Source organism: Coregonus lavaretus, assembly GCF_964263955.1.
Source record: "Coregonus lavaretus genome assembly, contig: HAP1_SCAFFOLD_106, whole genome shotgun sequence".
NCBI classification, from domain to species: Eukaryota; Metazoa; Chordata; class Actinopteri; order Salmoniformes; family Salmonidae; genus Coregonus; species Coregonus lavaretus.
This window is the reverse complement of record NW_028157840.1, coordinates 636,320-655,101: the sequence shown is the minus strand read 5'-3', so window position 1 is coordinate 655,101 and position 18,782 is coordinate 636,320. Positions and strand designations below refer to the sequence as shown.

The 18,782-nt window shown below is 41.7% G+C and overlaps 1 protein-coding gene across 1 annotated transcript; it reads left to right on the top strand.

Annotated features, from left to right (window-relative positions):
• Positions 1-3,608: 3,608 nt before the first annotated feature.
• On the top strand, positions 3,609-16,545 carry LOC311124856 (uncharacterized protein). Its single transcript, XM_084198958.1, has 2 exons — positions 3,609-4,056; positions 14,868-16,545. Exons 1-2 carry the CDS (start codon positions 3,840-3,842, stop codon positions 15,671-15,673), a joined length of 1,023 nt encoding a protein of 340 aa, XP_084055084.1. The 5' UTR covers positions 3,609-3,839; the 3' UTR covers positions 15,674-16,545.
• The last annotated feature ends 2,237 nt before the right edge of the window (positions 16,546-18,782 follow it).

Here is an 18,782-nt window from a genome sequence, read left to right as displayed (position 1 = left end):
AAGAAATGGCCGCCCACCAAAACACACGGACCAGGCAAAGCTCCACAGCGGAGATTGGAGTATTTGTCCATATGACCACTTTAAGCCATACACTCCACAGAGCTGGGCTTTACGGAAGAGTGGCCAGAAAAAAGACATTGCTTAAAGAAAAAAATAAGCAAACAAAATGGTGGCAGCATCATGCTGTTGGGATGTTTTTCATCGGCAGGGACTGGGAAACTTGTCAGAATTGAAGGAATGATAGATGGCTCTAAATACAGGGAAATTCTTGAGGGGAAACTGTTTCAGTCTTCCAGAGATTTGAGACTGGGACGGAGGTTCACCTTCCAGCAGGACAATTTCCCTAAGCATACTGCTAAAGCAACACTTGAGTGGTTTAAGGGGAAACATTTAAATGTCTTGGAATGTCCTAGTCAAAGCCCAGACCTCAATCCAATTAAGATTCTGTGGTATGACTTAAAGATTGCTGTACACCAGCGGAACCCATCCAACTTGAAGGAGCTGGAGCAGTTTTGCCTTGAAGAATGGGCAGAAATCCCAGTGGCTAGATGTGCCAAGCTTATAGAGACATACCCAAAGAGACTTGCAGCTGTAAATGCTGCAAAAGGTGGCTCTACAAAGTATTGACTTTGGGTGGGGGGGTGAATAGTTATGCACGCTCAAGTTTTCAGTTTTTTTTGTCTTATTTGTTGTTTGTTTCACAATAAAAATATTTTGCATCTTCCAAGTGGTAGGCATGTTGTGTAAATCAAATGATACAACCCCCCCCCCCAAAAAAAAAAAAATCAATTTTAATTCCAGATTGTAAGGCAACAAAATTGGAAAAATGCCAAGGGGGGTGAATACTTTCGCAAGCCACTGTATTTCAGTGCATCATTCATATAGCTAGCTAGCTAGTTTGCTGTGCTAGAAATCATATAATCTAGCTAGCTAGCTATTTGTTTCAATGCACCTTCCAAATGTGAAATTACAAGTAAAAAAGGACACTTACCTAAAGCTGTTTGTTTATATCCTCTTGGTTGTGAAGGTAGCTCTAGATTAGCTAGTTTACTAGTTAATAGTAGTTTTCTAGGTAATAATAGTTGACTAGTTAATAGTAGTTGACTAGTTAATAATAGTTTACTAGTTAATTGTAGTTTACTAGGTAATAATAGTTTACTAGTTAATAGTAGATTACTAGGTAATAATTGTTGACTAGTTAATAATAGTTTACTAGTTAATAGTAGTTTACTAGGTAATAATAGTTGACTAGTTAATAGTAGTTTACTAGTTAATAGTAGTTTACTAGGTAATAATTGTTGACTAGTTAATAGTAGTTTACTAGGTAATAATATTTGACTAGTTAATAGTAGTTTACTAGGTAATAATAGTTGACTAGTTAATAGCTCATCTAGTTCCCAGAGACTCTTATTATTATTATTATTATTATTATTATTATTATTATTATTTAAGGTGTTGTGTCCCTATTGGTGGGACCCAACATCATAGAAAATACAATAAATGAATCAATAATAACCACCCCACCTCCTTCAGTCACAGTTAAAATCACATCCCTAAACAGGCTCAGGTGCCTGTGAGGTCGGAGCATTAATCGGCAGGATTCCTTGTAATGCCTCTGCAGTAAAATCCCTGAGCCCCCTGAGAGAGAGAGGGAGAGGGAGAGAGAGAGAGAGAGAGAGAGAGAGAGAGAGAGAGAGAGAGGGAGAGGGAGAGGGAGAGAGAGAGAGAGAGAGAGAGAGAGAGAGAGAGAGAGAGAGAGACAGGATTCCTTGTAATGCCTCTGCAGTAAAATCCCTGAGCCCCCTGAGAGAGAGAGAGGGAGAGAGAGAGAGAGAGAGAGGGAGAGGGAGAGAGAGAGAGCGGATTCCTTGTAATGCCTCTGCAGTAAAATCCCTGAGCCCCCTGAGAGAGAGAGAGAGGGAGAGGGAGAGAGAGAGAGAGAGAGAGAGAGAGAGGGAGTCCCAATAAACGCACTGTGATGTCACAATGATATCACAATGATGTCACAATGATGCCCCTATTTTCGCAGATTTCCTCTCTGTTTGCGCTGTGCAGTTGATAACCAGTGCAATAAACGCTACAAAGTCCACCTTCTTAACATGCAACATGTCAGGATTGACAGTGTGGTGAAGAAGGCGCAACAGCGTCTCTTCAACCTCAGGAGGCTGAAGAAATTTGGCTTGGCAACCTAAAACCCTCACAAACTTTTACAGATGCACAATTGAGAGCATCCTCTCGGGCTGTTATCACCGCCTGGTACGGCAACTGCACCGCCCGCAACCGCAGGGCTCTCCAGAAGGTGGTGCGGTCTGCACAATGTATCACCAGGGGGCAAACTACCAGCCCTCCAAGACACCTACAGCACCCGATGTCACAGGAAGGCCAAAAAGATCATCAAGGACAGCTACCACCCGAGCCACTGCCTGTTCCCCCCGCTATCATCCAGAAGGGTGAGGTCAGTACAGGTGCATCAAAGCTGGGACCGAGAGACTGAAAAACAGCTTCTATCTCAAGGCCATCAGACTGTTAAATAGCCATCACTAGCACATTAGAGGCTGCTGCTGCCTATTGAAATCACTGGCCACTTTAAGAAATGGAACACTAGTCACTTTAATAATGCCACCTTAATAATGTTTACATATCTTGCTTTACCCATCTCATATGTATATACTGTATTCTATACTATCTTAATAATGTTTGCATATCTTGCATTACCCATCTCATATGTATATACTGTATTCTATAATATCTTAGTAATGTTTACATATCTTGCATTACTCATCTCATATGTATATACTGTATTCTATACTATCTATTGCATCTTAGCCTATGCCGCTCTGATAATGACATTGCTCATCCATATATTTACATGTTCTTATTCCATTCCTTTACTTAGATTTGTGTGTATTGGGTTTTTGTTGTGTAACTGTTAGATATTACTTGCTAGATATTGCTGCACTGACTGAACTAGAAGCACAAGCATTTCGCTACACTCGCAATAACATCTGCTAACCATGTGTATGTGACAAATACATTTGATTTGATTTTTGATTGGGGACTAGGTTAGTAGCTAGTTCACTTTTTTGCGAGGGAACGCAAAATAATAAGCTATTTTTAACTGATATAATAATGATTAAAAAAAAAAAAGTAGTTAAAAACGTATTTTGTTGTTGTACTGTTCCATAGAGAACTGCTATGAGTCCACAGTGTTGAAATTGTTTTAACTTCGTCTGAAAATAAAATAAAACATTATCTCAACTGCGTTTCAAACTCCAGTCAGCAGATGGCGCTGTGGGTCTTTCAGGCAAGTCTGCCAGAGTGTGACGTGGAAGTGAACTGGACGCTTCTTTCAACAACAACAGCTAGTCTGTCGTCACTAGTTACCACAGTCACAAAGACATAATTATGGCTAAATCCCGCCCATTTCTACAACGTCTGTTCTTAAAATCTTATTTTTAAACCTAACCTTAACCACATTGCTAACCTTATGCCTAACCGTAGCCTTAAATGAAGACAAAAAAGGAAATGTTTGTTTTCATGAATTTTTACGATAGCCAATGTTTACTTTGTGGCTGTGGTAACTAGTGACAACCCAGCTCGTCAGCCATGTTCTTTTATAGTTCAATGGAAACGGTCAGCCACCTCGGTAGCTTGCTAGCCGAAACATTGAAGCTCTTTAGACGCTGTCATATATATTATCCACTGTGTTTTGAACGTATTTCTGTCGTCTAGCTAGTTATCCCATTTAATTTCATATTTTCGTTGTTGTTATTAGTCAGCTAACGTAGCTACCTGGCTGGTTAAGTTATCACTAGCCTAGCTAGCTAACATCCCCGACCATGAGCTCACTAAGCTACTCTCCTCCTGCTAAAGAAGAGGAGGTCTACTGGACGGAGAAAGAGGGTGTGTGGCTGAACGTTGTCGTTAAAGAAGAGGAGGAAGAGGAGGATGTTACAGTGAAAGAAGAGGAGGATTCAGATTTTGGAGTGAAGGAGGAGGGAGAGATAACTGATGTATTGGAAGAAGAGGAGGAGATTGGGGATCTGATTAACACCAGTAAGTACTGTCTTAAAACAGAAGCACAACACTGCAATTGTTGAACTAAAGGGCCAGGTCGTGGGGTAACAGAGTCACACTCCCACTATCAAAACGGCCATATCTTTTTTTTTTTACAATCAGGTCCAAGTCTTGGTCTTGTGAACCCTTATTCTTCTTCATGTGACTCTTCGTCAGACTAGACGCTGTATTGCTGCCTTCCGCAGGTCGGAGTGTGGTTTTGCACAATTTGGTCACAAAAAAAAAGGGGGAAATGGGAAGAATTGAAATTGCACCACCATCTAACCCTGCAACTATACACTAAAAACCCACCAGCTCATCCCACTACTTTGGCCCTAAACGATCCCCCACCAGGCCATCCCAATACTTTGGCCCTAAACGATCCCCCACCAGCCCATCCTACTAATTTGGTCCTAAACGATCCTACACCAGGCCATCGACCTGGGAGGATGGAACCCCTTCCCTTAAAACAAAAAAAGAAAGGCTAGAGAAGAGCGGAAGAGAGCGTCTTTCAGCGGTCCTTTTGCATTTATTGATGGAAACAAGATCGATTGCCATGACTACAAGTGAACGTCTCAATCTGACTTGAGAGGACTGACTGACTTACAGCCCAGGACCTCCACATCAGTAAAATCGTTGAAATTGTTGCATGTTGTGTTTACAAAATGTAAATAGTCCACTGTTTCATCAGCTCTCATCAGGTCTCAGAGGCCACTCTAAAATGTGCAGTTTTGTCACACAACACAATGCCACAGATGTCTCAAGTTTTGAAGGTGCGCGCAATTGGCATGCTGACTGCAGGAATGTCCACCAGAGCTGTTGCCAGATAATTTAATGTTAATTTCTCTACCATAAGCTGCCTCCAACATCTTTTTAGAGAATTTGGCAGTTCATCCAACCGGTCTCACAACCTCAGACCATATGTAACCACGCCAGCCCAGGACTTCCACATCTTGCTTCTTGACCTGCGGGATCATCTGAGACCAGCCACCCGGATAGCTGATGAAACTGTGGGTTTGCACAACCGAAGAAGTTCTTCACAAACTGTCAGAAATCGTCTCAGGGAAGCTCATTTGCGTGCTCGTCGACCTCACCAGGGTCTTGTGGTCCTCTGTAGCTCAGCTGGTAGAGCACGGCGCTCGTAACGCCAAGGTAGTGGGTTCGATCCCCGGGACCACCCATACACAAAAATGTATGCACGCATGACTGTAAGTCGCTTTGGATAAAAGCGTCTGCTAAATGGCATATCATCATCATATCATTGACCTGACTGCAGTTCGGTGTCATAACCGACTTCAGTGGGCCAATGCGCACCTTCGATGGCCACTGGCACACTGGAGAAGTGTGCTCTTCACGGATGCATCCCGGTATGGAGTCAGGTGGGCCAGCGGTTTGCTGATGTCAACGTTGTGAACAGAGTGCCCCATGGTGGGGTTATGGTATGGGCAGGCATAAGCTACGGACAACAAACACAATTGCATTTTATCGATGGCAATTTGAATGCAAAGAGATAGCGTGACGAGATCTTGAGGCCCATTGTCACTCCATTCATCCGCCTCCATCACCTCCATCACCTCCATCGCCTCCATGTTTCAGCATGATAAATCACGGCCCCATGTCGCAAGGATCTTTACACAATTCCTGGAAGCTGAAAATGGTCCAGTTCTTCCATGGCCTGCATATTCACCAGATATGTCACCCATTGAGCATGTTTGGGATGTTCTGGATCGCAGTGTATGACAGCGTGTTCCTGACAATATCCAGCAACTTTGCACAGACATTGAAGAGGAGTGGGGGAACATTCCACAGGCCACAATCAACAGCCTGATTAACTCTATGCGAAGATGTGTCGTGCTGTGTGAGGCAAATGGTGGTCACACCAGATACTGACTTGGTTTTCTGATCCATGCCACTATTTTTTTTTTTTAAGGTATTTGTGACCAACAGAAGCATATGTGTTCCCAGTCGTGAAATCCATAGATTAGGGCCTAATGAATTTATTTCAATTGACTGATTTCCTTATATATAAACTGTAACTCACTAAAATCATCAAAATTGTTGCAAGTTGTGTTTATATTTTTGTTCAGTATATACAGGCTATATTTATCCAGTTATTCATACCACTGTATTTTGGTTATATATATTTTTTTGTGCTTTAGCAGACGCTCTTATGCAGAGCCATTTACAAGAGCAATTAGGGTTAAGTGCCTTGCTCAAGGACACATCAACAGATTTGTCACTTAGTCTGCTCGGGGATTCGAACCAGTGACCTTTCGGTTAGTGGCCCAACGCTCTCTTAACCGCTAAACTACCTGCTAGAGGTTCTGCAAAACGTTGAACTCGACGCACTAAATGTTGTATCTCCAAATGCCTGGGGTTTACGAGACATAACTAAAAGAAAAGCACCGTTTTTTAAATATATTTTTTGTAAACACATTAATGCAGATTTCATTCTACTCCAGGAGACTCACTCCTGCAATTCAGATTCAACGTTTTGGAAATTCTGTTTATTATAGTCACGGATCTAACCAGTCAGCTGGTACTATGATATTGCTTCATAATTGTAGAGGCGATATTTCAGAGTCTTCTGCGTCCAAAGATGGGAGATGGGTTATATTTATCTCTAAACTAGAATGCTTGTTTAATTATATGCACTGTGTATGGGTACAATTCTCACACCTCAAACAATACCTTTTATTTTTCGGATTTTGCTGATAAGCTTACTGAGCTGCAAAACAAGTATACAAATGCATGGCTTATAATAGTTGGAGACTTCAATTAAACACCTGACAACTCTTCAGATAGATTTTCCACCTAGAATAGCTCAAAGATCTCATAATAGTGACATCGTCACCTCATTTCGCAGTAAACTGATAGTGGTCGATGCATGGCGTTTCTTTAATACAAACTGAAATGAATACACCTGGTGAATGACGGTCAGATCCAGAATTGATGTGCTTCTCATTTCACACTTTTCCAATAAGTAGTCAAGCTTATTACACACGGTAAGGAACTAAACAAGCATAAATGTTTGGAAGAACATCCGCTTTTGAATGAATGTAATATTTTTGGGGGGGAAACTGATAACCGTCAATACCGTTGAAACTATTCCTTTTGAAGTTTTTTTTTAAATACATTTGAATATTTGTAGCTGCTTTTTAAGTAAATACCTGCAGTCGAATTGTCAGGGTTCATACACATTTTGACAGATGGAATTTCATGACGTTTCCGTTACTTTTAACCAGATTTCCATGACCAATAATTGTCTATGTACGCATAGAAAAGTAAGCGTAATGTCTCCACTGGGGTTCTCTGCCTCTAACCCTGTTACAGGGGCTGAGTCACTGGCTTGCTGGTGCTCTTTCATGCCGTCCCTAGGAGGGGTGCGTCACTTGAGTGGGTTGAGTTACTGACGTGATCTTCCTGTCTGGGTTGGCGCCCCCCCTTGGTTTGTGCTGTGGTGGAGACCTCTGTGGGCTATACTCGGCCTTGTCTCAGGATTGTAAGTTGGTGGTTGAGGATTTCCCTCTAGTGGTGCGGGGGCTGTGCTTTGGCAGAGTGGGTGGGGTTATATCCTTCCTGTTTGGCCCTGTCCGGGGGTTTCTTCGGATGGGGCCACAGTGTCTCCGGACCGCTCCTGTCTCAGCCTCCAGTATTTATGCTGCAGTAGTTTATGTGTCGGGGGGCTGGGGTTAGTTGGTTATACCTGGAGTACTTCTCCTGTCTTATCCAGTGTCCTGTGTGAATTTAAGTATGCTCTCTCTAATTCTCTCGTTCTCTCTTTCTCTCTGAGAACCTGAGCCCTAGGACCATACGTCAGGACTACCGGGCATGATGACACCTTGCTGTCCCCAGTCCGCCTGGCCTTGCTGCTATTCCAGTCAACTGTTCTGCCTGCGGTTACGAAACCCCTACCTGTCCCAGACCTGCTGTTTTCAACTCTTAATGATCGGCTATGAAAAGCCAACTGAGAGACCTGAGCCCTAGGACCATACGTCGGGACTACCGGCCGTGGTGACTCCTTGCTGTCCCCAGTCCGCCTGGCCTTGCTGCTATTCCAGTTTCAACTGTTCTGCCTGCGGTTATGGAACCCCTACCTGTCCCAGACCTGCTGTTTTCAACTCTTAATGATCGGCTATGAAAAGCCAACTGAGATTTATTCCTGATTATTATTTGACCATGCTTGTCACTTATGAACATTTTTGAACATCTTGGCATGGTTCTGTTATAATCTCCACCCGGCACAGCCAGAAGAGGACTGGCCACCCCTCATAGCCTGGTTCCTCTCTAGGTTTCTTCCTAGGTTTTGCCTTTCTAGGGAGTTTTTCCTAGCCACCGTGCTTCTACACCTGCATTACTAGCTGTTTGGGGTTTTAGGCTGGGTTTCTGTACAGCACTTCGAGATATTAGCTGATGTAAGAAGGGCTATATAAAATAAAATTGATTGATTGATTAATGTGGTATCGACACCATGGGAGGCTGCTCTCTGATCCCATGTGTTGCGGATTCGATTCCCACGGGGGTATGAAAAAAAAAATAATGTATGTACTCACTAACTGTAAGTCGCTCTGGATAAGAGCGTCTGCTAAATGACTAAAATGTAAAATGTAAATGTAATGTACCAGCTCATTAAATATATCAAAGGTCAAATGGCTATGGTAGGCTACAAATCTTTTTATTCAGATGAAGCAAGCCCACAAATTGTCTTCAGGAAATATACCTTTTCTAGTTTAGTCATATTTATCTTAGCCACCTTAGAAGTATTTACTTTGCAGGCTGACTAGCATTTATTGAGTTGCAATGTCCCATACATTGGATGCCCAAATCAACTGGAAGTATATACAGTGGGGGGAAAAAGTATTTAGTCAGCCACCAATTGTGCAAGTTCTCCCACTTAAAAAGATGAGAGAGGCATGTAATTTTCATCATAGGTACTCGTCAAGTATGACAGACAAAATAAGATTTTTTTTTCCAGAAAATCACATTGTAGGATTTTTAATGAATTTATTTGCAAATTATGGTGGAAAATAAGTATTTGGTCAATAACAAAAGTTTCTCAATACTTTGTTATATACCCTTTGTTGGCAATGACACAGGTCAAACGTTTTCTGTAAGTCTTCACAAGGTTTTCACACACTGTTGCTGGTATTTTGGCCCATTCCTCCATGCAGATCTCCTCTAGAGCAGTGATGTTTTGGGGCTGTCGCTGGGCAACACGGACTTTCAACTCCCTCCAAAGATTTTCTATGGGGTTGAGATATGGAGACTGGCTAGGCCACTCCAGGACCTTGAAATGCTTCTTACGAAGTCACTCCTTCGTTGCCCGGGCGGTGTGTTTGGGATCATTGTCATGCTGAAAGACCCAGCCACGTTTCATCTTCAATGCCCTTGCTGATGGAAGGAGGTTTTCACTCAAAATCTCACGATATATGGCCCCATTCATTCTTTCCTTTACACGGATCAGTCGTCCTGGTCCCTTTGCAGAAAAACAGCCCCAAAGCATGATGTTTCCACCCCCATGCTTCACAGTAGGTATGGTGTTCTTTGGATGCAACTCAGCATTCTTTGTCCTCCAAACACGACGAGTTGAGTTTTTACCAAAAAGTTATATTTTGGTTTCATCTGACATTCTCCCAATCCTCTTCTGGATCATCCAAATGCACTCTAGCTAACTTCAGACGGGCCTGGACATGTACTGGCTTAAGCAGGGGGACACGTCTGGCACTGCAGGTTTTTTGTCCCTGGCGGCGTAGTGTGTTACTGATGGTAGGCTTTGTTACTTTGGTCCCAGCTCTCTGCAGGTCATTCACTAGGTCCCCCCGTGTGGTTCTGGGATTTTTGCTCACCGTTCTTGTGATCATTTTGACCCCACGGGGTGAGATCTTGCGTGGAGCCCCAGATCGAGGGAGATTATCAGTGGTCTTGTATGTCTTCCATTTCCTAATAATTGCTCCCACAGTTGATTTCTTCAAACCAAGCTGCTTACCTATTGCAGATTCAGTCTTCCCAGCCTGGTGCAGGTCTACAATTTTGTTTCCGGTGTCTTTTGACAGCTCTTTGGTCTTGGCCATAGTGGAGTTTGGAGTGTGACTGTTTGAGGTTATGGACAGGTGTCTTTTTTACTGATAACAAGTTCAAACAGGTGCCATTAATACAGGTAACGAGTGGAGGACAGAGGAGCCTCTTAAAGAAGAAGTTACAGGTCTGTGAGAGGCAGAAATCTTGCTGGTTTGTAGGTGACCAAATACTTATTTTCCACCATAATTTGCAAATAAATTCATAAAAAATCCTACGATGTGATTTTCTGGATTTTTTTTTCTCATTTTGTCTGTCATAGTTGACGTGTACCTATGATGAAAATTACAGGCCTCTCTCATCTTTTTAAGTGGGAGAACTTGCACAATTGGTGGCTGACTAAATACTTTTTTTCCCCACTGTACAAAACAAGTATTGAATTGGCTACCTAGTAAGTCTGTTCTCTGTCACATTTTATAGACTAGGCCTACCTGCTGCTGCTATTCGACTGTCTCTCTGGCCTTGAGCAACGGCCAACTCGTCTTGCGCACACACACAGGTGATGCTTGCAAAACACAGACGCTCTTCACTGTAATTCCCATCCTGGCTGATAGGTTGATTTTTTTTTATTTGAGTGATAAAATAGTTTTTATTTAAACGTCCTAAATAAAATTGATAATTTCCCTAAAATTCCATGACTTTTTTCCAGGTTTTTCATGACCATACAAACCCTGAATTGTGCAATATGTTAGGAGAGATAAAGAAGATTGTCACTTGATGTCATTATGTAGCTTACCGGTAGTTCCCAGTCATGTGGTGCTGGTTCACACCAACTAGAGACCGGAGCCTTCTGAGTCACTCACTGTTGTTGCAGCATGTGGTGCTGGTTCACACCAACTAGAGACCGGAGCCTTCTGAGTCACTCACTGTTGTTGCAGCATGTGGTGCTGGTTCACACCAACTAGAGACCGGAGCCTTCTGAGTCACTCACTGTTGTTGCAGCATGTGGTGCTGGTTCACACCAACTAGAGACCGGAGCCTTCTGAGTCACTCACTGTTGTTGCAGCATGTGGTGCTGGTTCACACCAACTAGAGACCGGAGCCTTCTGAGTCACTCACTGTTGTTGCAGCATGTGGTGCTGGTTCACAACTAGAGACCGGAGCCTTCTGAGTCACTCACTGTTGTTGCAGCATGTGGTGCTGGTTCACACCAACTAGAGACCGGAGCCTTCTGAGTCACTCACTGTTGTTGCAGCATGTGGTGCTGGTTCACACCAACTAGAGACCGGAGCCTTCTGAGTCACTCACTGTTGTTGCAGCATGTGGTGCTGGTTCACAGCAACTAGAGACCGGAGCCTTCTGAGTCACTCACTGTTGTTGCAGCATGTGGTGCTGGTTCACAGCAACTAGAGACCGGAGCCTTCTGAGTCACTCACTGTTGTTGCCGCATGTGGTGCTGGTTCACAGCAACTAGAGACTGGAGCCTTCTGAGTCACTCACTGTTGTTGCAGCATGTGGTGCTGGTTCACACCAACTAGAGACTGGAGCCTTCTGAGTCACTCACTGTTGTTGCAGCATGTGGTGCTGGTTCACAGCAACTAGAGACCGGAGCTTTCTGAGTCACTCACTGTTGTTGCAGCATGTGGTGCTGGTTCACAACTAGAGACCGGAGCCTTCTGAGTCACTCACTGTTGTTGCAGCATGTGGTGCTGGTTCACACCAACTAGAGACCAGAGCCTTCTGAGTCACTCACTGTTGTTGCAGCATGTGGTGCTGGTTCACACCAACTAGAGACCGGAGCCTTCTGAGTCACTCACTGTTGTTGCAGCATGTGGTGCTGGTTCACACCAACTAGAGACCGGAGCCTTCTGAGTCACTCACTGTTGTTGCAGCATGTGGTGCTGGTTCACACCAACTAGAGACCGGAGCCTTCTGAGTCACTCACTGTTGTGCACCTGGTGATCTAGTTACAGGAGGGAATTCACAACTAAATGTTTTTGCCAGCTAGATATCTTTATAACTAAAGTCAACTGTCTAAAACGTGCTAAATACTCTGCAGTTGTCCATTTGGTTGACTTGATTTAGTAGCTAGTTAGCTTTAGTGGGTAGCTGCTTCCAAGATCAACTGCAGAGAATCCGTCCTCCTGGACCAAGAGCCTTGCTGGCTAATATTACTTAGATAGCTTTATGAGCTGGGATGTCTGTCCTCCAAATAGTTTAGTTACCTATATAGCTTTATGAGCTGGGATGTCTGTCCTCCAAATAGTTTAGTTACCTATATAGCTTTATGATCTGGGATGTCTGTCCTCCAAATAGTTTAGTTACTTATATAGCTTTATGAGCTGGGATGTCTGTCCTCCAAATAGTTTAGTTACTTATATAGCTTTATGAGCTGGGATGTCTGTCCTCCAAATAGTTTAGGTCAGAGACTATAAAATGTTTGCAATGCGCTCGTTAGCTAAGTTAGCATTCTCTATGGGATTTTACATGAAGGTATGACAATATGGATACCTCCTATTAACCTGTCTCCTCCCTTTCATCTACACTGATTGGAGTGGATTTAACAAGTGGCATCAATAAGGGATCATAGCTTTCACCTGGATTCACCTGGTCAGTCTGTCATGGAAAGAGCAGGTGTTCATAATGTTTTGTACACTCAGTGTATTTAGTATTTTGTCCCTGTAGGTTCACATGTGGAACTGCATGAAATGTGTTTTTACTTTTGTTTCAAATCATTTAGAAATGTGATCCCAATGTCACACATTGTCCTCTTTATTAATAGAGAGACTCATATACAGTATAGCATTAGTTTTAAAACTAAAATGGATGGACCAATCCTGGATCGCCCCCTGTATTATCAGCCACTGAAATAGGAGAGACTCTGTCCCCTCTCTGTTTGTCTACTCAACCCAGAGTGAAACTAAAACACCCCATGCAGCCCATGGCAACCTGATGACTCAGAGTCACGTCATAAACAAGTACAACGGCCACCGTGGGAGAAAACAACTGCTGTTCATCATCTGGGACCATTCAACATCCTATATTTACCAGGTTATTACTTCTAAATAAACTGCTGTTCATCATCTGGGACCATTCAACATCCTAGATTTACCAGGTTATTACTTCTAAATAAACTGCTGTTCATCATCTGGGACCATTCAACATCCTAGATTTACCAGGTTATTACTTCTAAATAAACTGCTGTTCATCATCTGGGACCATTCAACATCCTATATTTACCAGTTTATAACTTCTAAATAAACTGCTGTTCATCATCTGGGACCATTCAACATCCTAGATTTACCAGGTTATTACTTCTAAATAAACTGCTGTTCATCATCTGGGACCATTCAACATCCTAGATTTACCAGGTTATTACTTCTAAATAAAAACTATTTTTGGGGTTCTCATAGGCTTAAAATTGTTGTTTTGATTATTGCTTTAACAGTCACTAAGATAATATTTAGTTGTGATAGTTGTAAAATATCTATTTTGGATGCAGCACTTGTTAGCTTGAATGCTAACGCTCATTAACAGACTGGTAGCGAAGCTAGCCAAAGAGCATTTTACTGGTTGAAGTTGAAGTGTTTTTTTAAATATAAAGCAGTTGATTTGAGACGATGGCACAAACATTATATTAAGCAGGACATTCAAACGAGCCTTACAATTATAATCCTAAAGTAGTGTGAAATGCAGTCATAAGCCAACCTGTAAATGGAGGCTATTGTTGCTGTCAGCCTCTGAGAACTCCCCTGAGTTTTCCCCCACGGTGGTGAATTAGTGAATAGTGACACATAGCTTAATGTGAGTTTCCTTGAGTAGCACTCCTGATCTTCCACTGATAGTGCGCTGTAATATTCAGAATACGTTGTGAAAAACTAAAATCTTCGCTCACCATTGTTGCTCCATGCAGATATACTACATCCATAACTAGAGGTTTCTGTATTAGCAGGGAGGAGTTCAGATATACTACATCCATAACTAGAGGTTATTAGCATGGAGGAGTTCAGATATACTACATCCATAACTAGAGGTTATTAGCATGGAGGAGTTCAGATAAACTACATCCATAACTAGAGGTTATTAGCATGGAGGAGTTCAGATATACTACATCCATAACTAGAGGTTATTAGCATGGAGGAGTTCAGATATACTACATCCATAACTAGAGGTTATTAGCATGGAGGAGTTCAGATATACTACATCCATAACTTGAGGTTATTAGCAGGGAGGAGTTCAGATATACTACATCCATAACTAGAGGTTATTAGCATGGAGGAGTTCAGATATACTACATCCATAACTAGAGGTTATTAGCATGGAGGAGTTCAGATAAACTACATCCATAACTAGAGGTTATTAGCATGGAGGAGTTCAGATATACTACATCCATAACTAGAGGTTATTAGCATGGAGGAGTTCAGATATACTACATCCATAACTAGCGGTTTCTGTATTCTCAGGGAGGAGTTTCTGCAACCAAATTGCATGTGTATCGCCCTCATGCCCCAATTTTAGCAAACACAGAAAGGGGCCAAAAGTGGTGACCAAAAGTGGTCTGGTGCATTGCCACTGCTTAGAGTTTCTGCAACTGTAGTAACGTATTTCTAGCCTAGGATCATCAACTTTACTACTAAAGTAAAATAATACGATTAAATATGACTGTTGTTGTTCACTGACTGTCTTATTATGACAATTGTCAAATAAGTTTGTAAAAGCATTTAAACATTCATTAAAAAGTGGGTTTCTGCTGTTGTGGGACTTTAACCATCTGTCTGACTTTGTCGTTCACACAGGAGAGAGACGTGACTATTGTGGATCCTCTGGGGAGCCTCAACAACATCATGAAGCTGAGGAGGCAGAGAAGAGTCCCTCCAGATCAGAACACCTCAAGAAACACCAGCGGAAACCCACAGGGAAGAAATCTCACCGCTGCTCTGACTGTGGGAAGAGTTACTCAAGATCAGATTCACTAAAAGTACACCAGAGAATTCACACAGGCGATACAGCTCACTGCTGCTCTGACTGTGGGAAGATATTCACTTCTTCAGCAGACCTCAAAAGACATGAGAGAATCCACACAGGGGAGAAACCTTATAGCTGTGATCAATGTGGGAAGAGTTTTAATGTTCCAAGCAGCCTGAAAACACACCAGAGAACACACACAGGGGAGAAACCTTATAGTTGCGCTGTCTGTGGGAAGACCTTTTCGAAATTATATACATTACAATCACACCAAAGAATTCACACTGGAGAGAAGCTTCATAGCTGCTCTGACTGTGGGAAGAGTTTTTCAAAATTATATACATTACAATTACACAAGAGAATTCACACTGGAGAGAAACTTTATAGCTGTAACCAATGTGGGAAGAGTTTTACTCACTCAAGCTGCCTGAAGGTTCATCAGAGAACACACACTGGAGAGAGACCTTATAGCTGTGATCAATGTGAGAAGAGATTTGTTACATCTAGCAGTCTGACTATACACCAGAGAACACACACAGGAGAGAAACCTTATAGCTGTGATCAATGTGGGAAAAGTTTTACTTCATCTAGCCATCTGACTATTCACCAGCGGACACACAAGAGAGAAACCTTATAGCTGTAATCAATGTGGGAAGAGTTTTACCTAGCCAAACATCCTGATATCACACCAGAGAACACACACAGGAGATAAATCATATAGCTGTGATCAATGTGGAAAGAGATACTTTACCAGTGTATCTCTGAATGAACATCAGAAAATACATACATGAAGGAGTTGTTTCATGATATCAATAAAATAATGTCACAGTGTAGAATGTTTTTAACATTGTAGGAGGAGTATTTTAATGAATAATGTCCCAATGTAGAACCTTAAACGTTTGCCCCCCTGTTCTATTGATTTCAGCGTGATATGGATATTAGCCTCATCAGGGGGAAAATCCACTGGTCAAAACAACAGCGGTTTTTGGTGATTGTGAGGTTTTATAAGGTGGTTGTTTAAAAAAAATATTTAAATAAATACAAGTAATATGATTACTATTATGTTTCTGTAGATTTTAGGTTTAGGTTTTCATTATATCACTAACTGTTTTCGGGTATTGATTTGGACACATTAAAGGGGGTGTACGTTCGGTTTTGATATTTCATCATATTTACATTTCATGTAACATTTAGTAATCATAATTATTTATGCAACCTACTGACAATTTTTTGGTACAATTTATATTGTTTACAAACAATGTAGTAAAACTAGCTTATATTTTGGGCTGGATATTACATCATATTCTTACTGTTTTAACCAATGTTATTTCCTTAGATGCTCTTTAGTCTTTCAGCTTTTATTGTTATTCTTTAGTTTTTTTATCCACTGTTTGTTGTGTAGTAAATATTTGTTTTTATTTTCATAGTTTTTATAAATTTGTGAAGCCATTGCTTTGCATCCATGTCTGAAATGTGCTATATAAATAAAGCTTGATTTGATTTGAACATATTTTTAAAACAAATGAACCCAATGACTGACCGATCAACAGACTCCAATGAACAAATATGTGTAAAAGCAACACATATCTTGGTCCATCTTAGTATGAAAACAGTATCAATTCTGTATATCTAACACTATGTCAAAATTGTGCATGGTACGTAAGTTTATCACTTTTCAACCATTCCAGTGCATTTTGGTTGAAAATGACGTATTGTTGATTTAAACATTTTTCAAAGGATTCAACTACTAAAATCTGAAATGAACAAATGGATCAAACCGATCAACTTTTCAAGCCTGCTAAACTCTATTTAAAAAACAGAAACACCTTATTTACATACGTATTCTGACCCTTTGCTATTAGACTCGAAATTGAGCTCCGGTGCATCCTGTTTCCATTGATCATCCTTGAGTTGTTTCTACAACTTGATTGGAGTCCACCTGTGGTCAATTAAATTGTTTTGCCATGATTTGGAAAGGCACACACCTGTCTATGTAAGGTCCCACAGTTGACAGTGCATGTCAGAGCAAAAACCAAGCCATGAGGTCGAAGGGATTGTCAGTAGAGCTCCAAAACAGGATTGTGTCGAGGCACAGATCTGGGGAATGGTACCAAAAAATTTCTGTAGCATTGAAGGTCCCCAAGAACACCGTGACCTCCATCATTCTTAAATGGAAGAAGTTTGGAACCACCAGGACTCTTCCTAGAGGTGGACGCCCGGCCAAACTGAGCAATCGGGGGAGAAGGGCCTTGGTCAGGGAGGTGACCAAGAACCCGATGGTGACTCTGACAGAGCTCCAGAGTTCCTCTGTGGAGATGGGAGAACTTTCCAGAAGGACAACCATCTCTGCAGCACTCCACCAATCAGGCCTTTATGGTAAAGTGGCCAGACGGAAGTAAAAGGCACATGACAGCCCGATTGGAGTTTGCCAAAAGGCACTTAAAGGACTCTCAGACCATGAGAAACAAGATTCTCTGGTCTGATGAAACCAAGCGTCATGTCTGGAGGAAACCTGGCACCATTCCTACGGTGAAGCATGGTGGTGGCAGCATCGTGCTGTGGCGATGTTTTTCAGTGGCAGGGACTGGGAGACTAGTCAGGATCGAGGGAAAGATGAACGGAGCAAAGTACAGAGAGATCCTTTTTTACATGTTTTATTATTATTATTTAATTTTTTCGTGATATCCAATTGGGTTGGATAGGTTACTTTCTAAATGTAATATGTTACAGTTACCTGTCCAGAATTGTAATCAGTAACGGAGCTTTTGGATTACCAAAACTCAGTAACGCAAATCTGATTACTTTTAGATTACAAGAGGCACAGGTTAGTACCCCAGTCATAAAATCAGATTTAACTTTAACCACACTGCTAACCCTAATGCCTAAACCTAACCTGAAATAACCCTAATCTTAACCACACTGCTAACCCTAATGCCTAAACCTTACCTTAAATAACCCTAACCTTAACCACACTGCTAACTCTTACCTTAAATAACCCTAACCTTAACCACACTGCTAACCCTAATGGCTAAACCTAACCTTAAATAACCCTAACCTTAACCACACTGCTAACCCTAATGCCTAACCCTAACCTTAAATAACCCTAACCTTAACCACACTGCTAACCCTAATGCCTAACTCTTACCTTAAATAACCCTAACCTTAACCACACTGCTAACCCTAATGCCTAAATCTTACCTTAAATAACCCTAACCTTAACCATACTGCTAACCCTAATGCCTAACTCTCACCTTAAATAATGCTAACCGTAACCACACTGCTAACCCTAATGCCTTACCTTAAATAACCCTAACCTTAACCACACTGCTAACTCTTACCTTAAATAACCCTAACCTTAACCACACTGCTAACCCTAATGACTAACTCTTACCTTAAATAACCCTAACCTTAACCACACTGCTAACCCTAATGCCTAAATCTTACCTTAAATAACCCTAACCTTAACCACACTGCTAACTCTTACCTTAAATAACCCTAACCTTAACCACACTGCTAACCCTAATGCCTAACTCTCACCTTAAATAATGCTAACCTTAACCACACTGCTAACCCTAATGCCTAAACCTTACCTTAAATAACCCTAACCTTAACCACACTGCTAACTCTTGCCTTAAATAACCCTAACCTTAACCACACTGCTAACCCTAATGCCTAAACCTTACCTTAAATAACCCTAACCTTAACCACACTGCTAACTCTTACCTTAAATAACCCTAACCTTAACC